The 11,358-nt window shown below is 41.1% G+C and overlaps 1 protein-coding gene across 1 annotated transcript; it reads left to right on the top strand.

Annotated features, from left to right (window-relative positions):
* Nucleotides 1–9,165: 9,165 nt before the first annotated feature.
* On the top strand, nucleotides 9,166–10,332 carry LOC110923892. The gene has a single exon (XM_022167945.1). It carries the CDS (start codon nucleotides 9,166–9,168, stop codon nucleotides 10,330–10,332), a length of 1,167 nt encoding a protein of 388 aa, XP_022023637.1.
* Nucleotides 10,333–11,358: the final 1,026 nt, after the last annotated feature.

Raw genomic sequence — 11,358 nt, 5'->3', positions numbered from 1 at the left:
TTTCAAAGTTATAATTACAGGGATTAAGTGTTTATAGTCTTCAATTACAGCCGGTATATGGGGTTTTGTATACATTACTTGACAATCGTCACCATTGGACAACGGGTTAGCCAATGGGTGATATGACCATAGTCACAGAATCGGGTCGAGTGAGAAATACCGTTGGGTAATTGGTTGATATAAACATTGTAATCGCCCTTAATACTGTAATTTATAACAAGGTGTCATTTTGTGCAAATTGAATGACTCGCCAGTATTTCCCAGTTGATAAAATCTTTTTAAACATATTTCAGGTGATTTACTGTGAACAAGGAAAAGTGCCGAGTAGCACTACCAGCTTGGATAAAGTGGCTCAGTAAATAAATAAACATGTTTTTGTAAACAGTGGATTTCTCGGTAAAATTCCTTTACTGTAAATTACGGGGTTTGTCCAGAAATTTGAAATGAAATAAATGGATGTTTTTAGTTTAAACAATCCTGTTAAAATTTCCGCTGTCTAATTAAACACCAATACCACGGGTTTCTGTCCGCGGCTTCTGAACCGGGTAAAACCGAGACGGGGGCCGTGACAGAAAAGGTGGTATCAGAGCCACTGATTTAAGCCAATTAATTATTTAGAAATACTTAATTTGACAAGTGATCTATCATCTATCGATGCAAGTTGCTTTAATTTTTATTACAATCTTGATGTTCCAGAGATCAACTCTTAGCCAAATCCATAGTTTTCTGTCAAATCAACCACCGATGAAGCGAAAAACTGATCTCGCTGGATCCAAACAACGTTGCAAACCAGAAAACCAGTTGGTTCTGGAACTTCGAACCGGAGACGAGTAAACTGTTTGGATAACCGGAACTACGAGTACGGAGAAGAGGTGATAACCGATAAAACGTCGCAATTGGAGGTTTATTTATACATAGGTCTCTAGGGTTAGGGATGATTATAGTAGATGTGTAAATTGAAGTGTTCATGATTGTTGTCGTAACTGTTTGTTTGAGAGAGATGATGGGGCTAAATGCTAACTTAAGCCTGGTGTTAGCTGGATTCGATGATGACGGTGGTGGGGTTTGGTGGACAGATTTGGTGTTGGTGGTTGCTGGATACAGTGGTGGTGGCTGGGATATGGTGATGGTAGCTAGATTTAAGGTTGGTGATGGAGATTGGTTGAAGAGAGAGAGACAAAAAGAGAGAGAGAGAGAAAGGGAGAGGGGGACGGGTGAGAGAAGAGATAGGGTTTTATATAAACAAATGAAAGAAATTACCAATCTACCCTCATTTGCAATTCACATGTTTAGACTTAACTAAAAAAATTTAACTAGGTTAGTGTTAAAGGACGAAAGGTATAATGGGTTTTGCAAATAAAGGATTGTGACTGTAATTTTGAAGTTAAAGGCTATCTGTTGCAATCCGATACAAACATAAAGGACGAAAATTGTAATTTACCCTGAAAGGAATAGAGAACTATAAAGTTTGGTCCAGTGCTATGAAACTTGCACTGGAGGCTAAAAATAAATTTGGTTTTATAGATGGAAAGTGTAAGAGGTCACAAGATGATGAAGTTCTAGGAAATCAGTAGGACAGATGTAGTAGGACAGATGTAATTCGGTGGTTTTAACCTGGTTGTTAAACTCTATTTCAGAGGAATTGTACTTAGGTCGGGTGTTCTCTAAATTAGCATATGAGGTTTGGGTGGACTTGAAAGAAACTTATGATAAGGTGGATGGTTCCTTTAATGTATGATCTTTATAAGAAAAAAAAATTAACTGTATTTCTCATAATGGTAGTTCTGTTTCAGAGTACTACCATAAGTTGAATACCATGTGAAAGCAATTTGATGCTATGTTACAGCTTCCCACATGTTCATGTCAGGCAGCTAAGAATTATAATGATTTTAATACATTGATTAAACTAATGCAGTTTCTTATGGGGTTGGATGATGTTTATCAACCTGCAAGAACAAATTTGTTAACTAGAGAACCATTTCCATCTATCAAAGTTGCTTTCTCTATTGTGTCTAAGAAGAATCACATAGGAACTTTAGTAGTGGTTCTAAAAACCAAATTGTTGCTCTTGTGTCTAAAAGTAATCAAAACTGATAAAAAAAAAAAGAGAATGTTTAGGGGTCAAAATCCAAACCTCAAATGCACTCACTCTAATGTAATATGATGGGTCATACTGTTGACATGTGTTTTAAAATTGTTTGGTATCCTCCTGGGTTTAAAAAACTAGTGTAGGGCAAGTGTCTAATGGGAATACTTATGGGTCAAACAAAGTTAATTTGTCTTCTACTTCTACTAGTTCTCCATTTACATCTAAACAGATTTCAAAGCTGTTAAGTCTTGTTGGAGAAAAGTCTTCATGTGAGCAGTCAAGTTCAAATCTAAGAAGTAATGTTTCTAATATGTCTGTTGGTGTTGAAAAGTATATGCGTTCTAGTTTTAGTTCTTTTGAGTCTGATAATAATTGGATTGTTGACTCTGGGGCTAACCAGCATATGGTTAAAACTGATAATAATATGTTCAACTGTGTTGATGTGTCTGAGTATGATCTAAAAGTCAGTCACCCAAATGGTACTAGTGTTAAGGCTGTTAAAATTGGTGACATAATAATGATTCTATTGATTTGCATTAGAAGTATAAATAAGAGTACATGTAGAATTATAGGTCACTATCAAGGAAGTTAATTTTCAATGGAATCCAGTTTGTCAAGCATATGTTGAAAAACATTTTTTTATGCATTTGTAGATATAACACCATCCTACGATTCAAAACTTTTGGAACAATACGTAAAAATTAAAAAAAATAAAAATGTAATTCTTAAGGGAATTCTAATATTTTTACTGTGTGGGTTACGGGAACAATATTGAAAAATCAAAATGTGAAAGTAACGTCGCTTCATATGAGTTAAAGAGTTTGGTTCTAAACCACTTTATGAAAGCATATGAGTTAAAGAGTTTGGTTCTAAACCACTTCAAGAAAGCAATACCCACTGTCAGTTGACTAAAGGCAATTGTGAGATATATGATATGTGTGAGGCAAGTTTGTATAACATATACAAGAAAATATTCGATTACTTTTTCAGAAATTACAAGAATATGGTATAATTGTTCTCTTCTCTTGTTATGAGAAATTACAAGCACCTAGATTTATAAAAAAAATAAAAAATAATATATAGGTTTCTTACTTATTCCTCAAAAAAATAATTAGGCTAAATTAAAACAAATAAGTCAAGCTTGCCACATTTAACCTTTCATTTGCCTGCCATATTAAGCCCGTATAATTGGGCCTCCAAACCGAACATGCTCGTCCAAGACTATCGTAATTTCAAGAACCATAAACAATGGTGCATTTGAAGGAGATGGAATAGAAATGCCAAACTAGTAAAAATTAGGAATGACATCACCCACCCCTTTAATCAGAACGTGTATCTTGTGAATCAATGTTATCGTACTTCTCTTATGGCCTACCCAAGACAACTTTTGCCTCCAAGTAATGTTATCAGCGGCACCTTAAATCAGAACGTGTATCTTGTGAATCAGCCTTATCCCACATTCCCATTCAACAGTACCATGTCCATTTAAAAATTTATTTGATATAAAAGAGACATTTATCATTTTCCAGTGGCATCCAGTTACATAGTCCCTCTCTAGTACCTTAAATTATGGATTCTGGTTATAAAACATACTTCGAGTGCCTGGTAATTCGGTCCTTTTTACAAGATGCATACGATTTTCTTTCTGCCAGTGACTTCAACCACAGCCTCCCGTCTATCACTTTGTTAGACATAGATTTGCAAAGTAAAATATGTGACTTAGTATATGAAAATGAAGTAAGAGAGGCAAAATTTGGCAAGCCTATGTTGTGGATCGGGATCTACATAGCAGTAGCATCATTATTTTGTGTCCTTGCCATGGCTGCTGATTTGCTTTATGGTCTCCGGAACAAAAAGCTCTGGTTTCCATCCAAGTACTTCTCGCTAAATGCTGCTTCAATCATGGTGATTACTGTTGCAATGAAGCTACCAGTTGATTTTGTAGAAGATTATGGTTCAATGCTTTCCTTGATTGTCATTAAACAACCATATAAATACACCATACAATCCCAATATTATGGGAAGAGATAATTACAATGAATTACAAATAATATCCTAAAATATATAAATGATATTTCCCTAATATATTCCATTACACCCCCGCAGTCGAAACGGGAGGTGGCCGAATGTTGAGACTGGATCGAAAATCTTCAAATAATATACGTGGCAAGCCTTTGGTGAAGATGTCAGCAATTTGAAACCTGGTGGGAGTGTGTAAAATTCGAACCGTGCCGCGCTGAACATGTTCACGAACAAAATGGATATCCAACTCAATGTGCTTGGTGCGCTGGTGCTGTACCGGGTTACCAGACAAATAAATGGCACTGATGTTATCACAGTAGATGAGAGTAGCCAACTTGACCGGGCGGCGAAGCTCAAGAAGAAGGTTGCGTATCCAACAAACCTCGGCAACGACATTTGCAACTGCCCTATATTCGGCCTCTGCACTTGAACGAGAGATGGTAGATTGGCGTTTAGAAGACCAAGATAACAGATTGGGCCCCATGTATACACAGTAACCGGAGGTGGAACGACGAGTGTCTGGGCAACCTGCCCAATCTGCATCGGTGTATGCTCGTAAAGAAAGATCCGTAGAGGCCGAAAGTGTTAAGCCATGATCCGCGGTTCCCTTGATGTAGCGGATAATACGTTTGAGTGCATTCCAATGGTCAGTTTTAGGGTCATGCATGTGCATACATATCTGTTGGACGGCATAACTAATGTCGGGTCAGGTGAACGTAAGATACTGGAGAGCACCAGCTAGACTCCGGTAAAGAGTAGGATCGGAAAACGGTGGGCTGGCAGCGGCACTAAGCTTCGGCTTCGTATCCACCGGAGTTGCAACTGAGTTACACGTGGACATGCCAGCGCGAGAAACTATATCCAAGGCGTATGATTGCTGAGACAAAAACATTGTGTCAGCATTCCGGGAAACCTGAATGCCCAAGAAGTAGGTGAGAGGCCCAAGATCTTTCATAGCAAATTCAGCCGCAAGGCTAGTGATAAGATGCGAGCGAAGAGTGTCGGATGAACTGGTGAGAATAATGTCGTCCACATAAATGAGTAGGTAGGCAACGTCACCCCCTGTATGATATGAAAATAGCGAGTTGTCACACCTGCTTTGGATGAACCCAATAGAGAGAACAAAGTCTGTGAATCGTTGATACCACGCCCGAGGAGCTTGCTTAAGCCCGTATAGGGACTTCTTTAGTAGACAGACATGATCTGGATAATCCCGATGCCGAAAACCCATAGGTTGGTACATGTAAACGGTTTCGGATAAATGACCATGTAAAAAGGCATTTGTAACGTCCAGTTGATTGATGGACCACGACTGTGAGAGCGCTAATGTCAAGACCGTACGAATAGTTGCGGGTTTGACAACTGGACTGAATGTTTCACCACAATCCACACCTACCTCTTGAGTACGACCATCACATACCAAACGGGCTTTGTATCGTTCCAAAGTACCATCCGACCTGTATTTGTGACGAAAAAGCCACATACTACGAATCACCTGCATGTTAGCCTGCCTCGGAACAAGTTCCCAAGTCTTGTTTTTAATTAAAGCATTAAACTCGTTAGTCATAGCATTATACCATTCCGGTTTGGACAGCGCTTCAAGTGGTGTTTTTGGTATAGGAGAAATGGTGGTGGTGGAAAGGTTAAAAATGTGTTTGGGTTTAATGATACCGGACATCGAACGAGTCCGTATTGTGCGAGTGGGGGGTGGAGGCGGTGGTGTGGGAATTGGGCTGGGCTGGATCGGTGATGAGATCGGTGGGTCGGATGAGGTAAAGGGCGGACTGGGTTGGGCCGGTGAAGTGGGAGGGGTCGTTTGGTGTTGGGCCGAAGGGATGGGTGGTTGGGGTGAGTCTTGGGCTGATGTGGTAGTGGGAGGTTGGGTTGGAGGGGTAGGATGAGGTATAGGTGGGCTGTGAGGAGGAGGTATCGTGTGGGATGTGTGGTGGTATTGGGCTGGGGTATAGTTGGGCTGGTCTGCGGTTGAGGGGGCGGGTAACAGTAGGCTTGGATGGATGTGGTCATCCAAAAAGGTGTAATTTTGGAGTTTAGGTGTGGGTTTGGTAGCAAATGGGAATATTGTTTCATCAAACAGAACGTGTCGGTTAATTGTGATTTTGTGGGTTTTAAGATCAAGGCACTTGTAACCCCTATGGTTGGGTGGATAACCAATGAAAGCACATGGGGCGGAGCGGAATTCCAGTTTGTTAATGGTGGTGTGGGGTATTAGTGGATAACACATGCAACCAAAGACTCGTAGGTGGTCATAAGTGGGTAGACATTTGTAAAGGCGTTGGGTGGGTGTTTGTAATTGATGTAATTTGGTGGGTATGATATTTAGTAGGTAGGTGGCTGTTTCAAGGGCATGTGGCCAGTATGTGTTAGGCATGGACGAGTGGGCTAGGAGTGTGCGAATAAGGTTATTTATGGTACGAATTTTCCGCTCCGCTTTTCCGTTTTGTGATGAAGTGTGTGGACAGGAAAAGCGAAAGTGCATTCCGTTTTGGGTACAAAAGGTGTGAAATTGATGATTAGCATATTCACGGCCATTGTCACATTGTAATTGTTTTATTTTAGCACCAAATTGGGTTTGAACAAAGGTGGTAAATTTAGTGAACATGGAAAAAACATCGGATTTATGGGCAATGGGGTATGTCCATAGGAAGTTGGTGTAATCATCTAAAAACAACACATAGTACCGATGACCCCCGTTACTAATAACGGGAGAGGTCCAAACATCACTGTGCACAAGATCAAAAGGCATAAAGGTAGTAGTAATAGATGTAGCAAAAGGAAGGCGAGTATGTTTGCCAAAAATACAAGAAGAACAAACTTTATTGTCTAAAACACCACATATAATATTTTTAGAAGTTTTCAAAGTTCGCAAAATAGCTGGTCCAGGGTGGCCAAGCCGTTGGTGCCATATGTCTTGGGAAATAGCTGCAAAGGTAGAAGCAGTGGTGAGGTTGGTGATGTTGGACGGGCTGAGAGTGTAGAGATCCCCTGAGCTATTGCACCGTAGGATAGGTTTCTTGGTCTGGAGATCCTTCACAGTAAAACCATAAGGGTCAAATTCTATGGATAATTGGTTGTCAGTGGTAAAACGACGGACAGATATTAGATTTTTCACAAGGTTAGGTGCATACAAGACATTTTTAAGTTTGAAAGGTGGAAAGGGTGGGGGTAAAGTAATGTCACCCTGTCCGAGTACTGGAATGGTTTTACCATCACCAACAATAATATTTCGAATAATGCTAGAATTAAAAATAGACGGAAATTTGTCAGATTGAGGAGACATTGTACCTGAGGCGCCCGTATCCATGGTCCAAGACGAGTCGTTGTTATGTAGTGCCAAGTTGTAAAGGGCCTGAGCTATGTCCGTTGGGCTGTAACCAGTGGTGTATGACTGGGCCGCGGCATGAGAAGAAGCTGGTTTTGGGCCCAAGATACCCTGGGCCGAAGCTGCGGAGGAGGTCGCATGAGGTGGGGCTGGGTTGTTAGGGTATGGGCATGGTGGGGGGTTATTCCAAGCGGGCCAGGGAGATCCATTAGGAGGTGGGCCGGCCCAAGGCATGTATGGCCACATGGATGACTGATAATTGGCAGGTGGCCCATAGAAGTTGGAATAGGATTGTTGACCACGCCCTCGGCCAAAGCTGTTGCGGCCTCTGCCGCGGCCGCGACCCCGTCCACGGTAGCGATCCGACTCGGTCCTAGTACGATCACGATTTTCTGTGGTGGCGCGGTTGGAGGTGTCATGTGTGGCGGTTAATGCGGTACCCGCAGCCTGTGCCGATATCTTGGCTTGAGCCGTTTTACGTTCCTCAACTTGGCAAAGGCGAGAACGGGTGTTGTAAAAATCAGGTAAGGGGGTGGTTTGTTGTAGGATGAGGGCGATGTTTTCGTATTGATCGTTTAGGCCGGTCAGGATTTGCATGACAAGTTGTTTTTCGGTGAGAGTAGAACCAAGACTGGTGAGTTGGTCGAACATGAGTTTCATGGCTTGGCAATAGGCTGACATGTTGGGAAATTGGTCAAGGCGGGTGTTGGCGAATTTGTTTTGGAGGTCGATGGTGCGGGATTCTTGGTTGTCAAGGAAGATGTTTCGGAGGGTAGTCCATGCGGTATAAGCGGTGGTGTCGTTTTTCATGATGGTGTGTAAGAGGTCCTGAGTTATGGTGTCGTATATCCATTGTAAAACAATGGCGTCGATACGTTCCCATGACTCGGAGTAGGTGGGTTTTGGTGGTGTGGGGGCGGCTTGTTTGTCGGAGGAGGTAGAGGAGTCGGTGTCGGTTTTTCGTGGTTGAAGGTGATCATAAACTTCATACGCTTTGCAATGGTTTTTGAAGAGTTCAGCCCAGGTATTGTAGTGGTTTGTTTGTTGATCAAGAACCAAGGGGATGGAGTTCTTGATGTTGTTGACAGTGACGGCTGGATGTATGGTATGAGAAGACATGTCCACTGTTTTGTTTGTATCAAAAGTGATGAAAAGAAATTAACTTTTGGTCAACAGAAAAGAGAAAAGGATGGATGATTATTATTATATTTTGCTCTTCAAAAATTAACTTTTTCTTCCCCCAATGCTCACGTGAAAAATGATGATGATGATGTTGTGTTGATTCATAAAAAAAAAAAACTTCCAAAATAGTTGACTTGTGCTCCCCCCACGTGATGTTATCCCCAAAAGTATCCTGTATGCGTGATTTTCAACAAACAGCGGTAGTGGCGGCAGCAAGGCTGTGGCAGAGAAGAAAGAAAAGAAGGTTGGGAGGGTGACGGCAAGAGAGGAGAAGGAGGGCTAGGGTTAGGCTCTTGATACCATGTAGAAGATTATGGTTCAATGCTTTCCTTGATTCTCATTAAACAACCATATAAATACACCATACAATCCCAATATTATGGGAAGAGATAATTACAATGAATTACAAATAATATCCTAAAATATATAAATGATATTTCCCTAATATATTCCATTAGATTTAAATGATCCCATGCCACTCTGGTTGGACGAATTGGCCAAGTTGGCTAGCATGCCCTTCATGACGACTATGATGGCAAATTTAATGCCTTCTCTAGCGTCTATGGATGACAAGGAACTTTTCGAAAATGTCATAGGTTTGCTTATTCTTGTTATTACCATCGTTGTCAATGTTTCAATCCAAATTCACACTGGTGTTGTTATAAATTTTTACACTACATACATATACATTGGTGCAATGCTATATTTACTCATCATATTGACATCAATAGCTTTAACAGCCCCAGTGTCAAAACAAATATTGGAAAACAAGTATCAGGCTGCTCATAAGTTGGTGTCAAAAGATATGCTTACAAGAATGTCTACAGTGGAGGAACTAATACAATGTGTGAGAAGATATTCTATCATGGCGGGAACGTCTAGCCCACAATTTGTCGTAGCTACTACTCCATTATGCTCTGCTGCTGGTATAATTTGCATTTTTAGTACAATCATATATTTTTATGATGTGCTAACTGACACTATCGACTACAAAAACTGGGGAGAACACAATTATTATAAAATGTTTTTAGAGAATGAATCAGATTATAAGTGGTCAATGGTTGGGATTTTCTTCATACAGTCTGTTGGAATTGTAGTGGGTACAATACACTCAATTTTTAGATGTTTTGCACCCTTAAGCTTCAAATTGTCCCTCAAGTGGTGTAAAAAACATACCAAGATCTTTAAAGTAGAGAAGTATTGGCTCCAAAAGTTGTTTGAATGGAAAGATATCCATTTAGTTTTACCAATAGGCAGTCGCACATTAAAAGCTCTTGTCCACAATTTAAATCACTTCATAATACATGTCTGCATTGGATTTCAGATGGTAATTGTTGTATCATGCAAAACAATCGCATTCATTCCAATCGGCATTGTAATTATTGGTGTGTATTGTGTACATTGCTGGATGCTACTTAAGGCAATGTTCTTTGCTATGCCCATGGTTTCAAATCGTGTCATTATACACGATCTTGGCCCAAATGATACAGAAGAAGATATTGAGAACTATGTTTTGCGACTTGAGAACGAGATGGAGCTTGGTAAAAGAACACTCAAAAGCATATCAAAGTCAATGGACACTTTGATCCAGAAGGCCGAGAAGAAACCGCCCAAAAATCTTCTGGAACTTGTTGAGAGTGTTGGATTATTCGGGTTTGTTTACGGGTCACGGGTCGGTGCGTTATCGGGTCACGGTTAAAATGGTTAATTGTTTACGGGTGACGCGAGTCGCGGGTCACATGTTGCAACTCGGGTAAGCTAGTTGCAGATCAGTAGTTGAAGATACGGTGTAGATTGACCGAATTATGTGTGTGACCGAGTAAATTGGGGAGGTCATGGTGCACGTTTGACAATTTCTTTGGATCTGCATGTTGGAGATAGAATATACCATCTAGTTGTACGGTTCGTTAGGTTAAATTAGTTTTTTTATTGTTGTTTTCTTTATTCGCACGTGCATTGTAATATGGCTATATATATAGCTCAATTGTTTAATGAAAGATGTACCTTTTTCCTTTTATCAAATACCTCTGCAACTTTACATACGTACGTGAGTTAAGAGTGTGTGTTTTGTGTGAGGTTTAAGGGCCTGAACCAACATTTGGTATCAGAGCCTAGGGCTCGTATCGGGGAAGCCTCCGCCGCCGGCGGGTGTGTCGGTCGGTGGAGGGCAGGCGTAGAAGAAGGTTCGAGACGGCAGGTGGCTGTTTTCGGATCGTTTAATAGCAGAAGACGGATGCGTTAAGGTGTTTCGGTCGGCCATTGTGGTAGACGTACCAGTTAAGACAACGGGGTGATCACTGATCGGTGATAAACACTTGTGTTCGATGGCTGTTAATAGTGATCAAAAGAGGGTTCAAGGCTGTTCAGTTGTTAGTTGCGGGTTTGCGCGGCTGGTATACAACCGGTGATAACAGTAAATGGTGAGAATGGAAGCCTTGATTGTTCCTGATAAGAGGAGACCGGCATAGTGTGTGAAAAGCGGGCAGAATGGATCCGTCAAAGCAGGTAGCTTTGGATTCGTCTCGTTTGACAAGGTGAGAAAACGGAAGAAGCGGGTGGCTTGTTTTCTTTGTCGGTGGAGTGGCCTCTTGAACAAGGGTGGTCGGAAAAAGGTGCGGGTTGTTGAGACAAGAAGAGAGTTGGTAAATAACACGATGTAACATTATGGCGTTGGAGTTCAATCAGGTGGCTTTGGATTTGACCGGGGTGAGGTCGTTAATCCGTG

This window comes from Helianthus annuus, chromosome 17, assembly GCF_002127325.2.
Source record: "Helianthus annuus cultivar XRQ/B chromosome 17, HanXRQr2.0-SUNRISE, whole genome shotgun sequence".
In the NCBI taxonomy this organism is placed as follows: Eukaryota; Viridiplantae; Streptophyta; class Magnoliopsida; order Asterales; family Asteraceae; genus Helianthus; species Helianthus annuus.
Note: the sequence above shows the minus strand (reverse complement) of the source record. Positions and strands in the feature narration are given on the sequence as shown.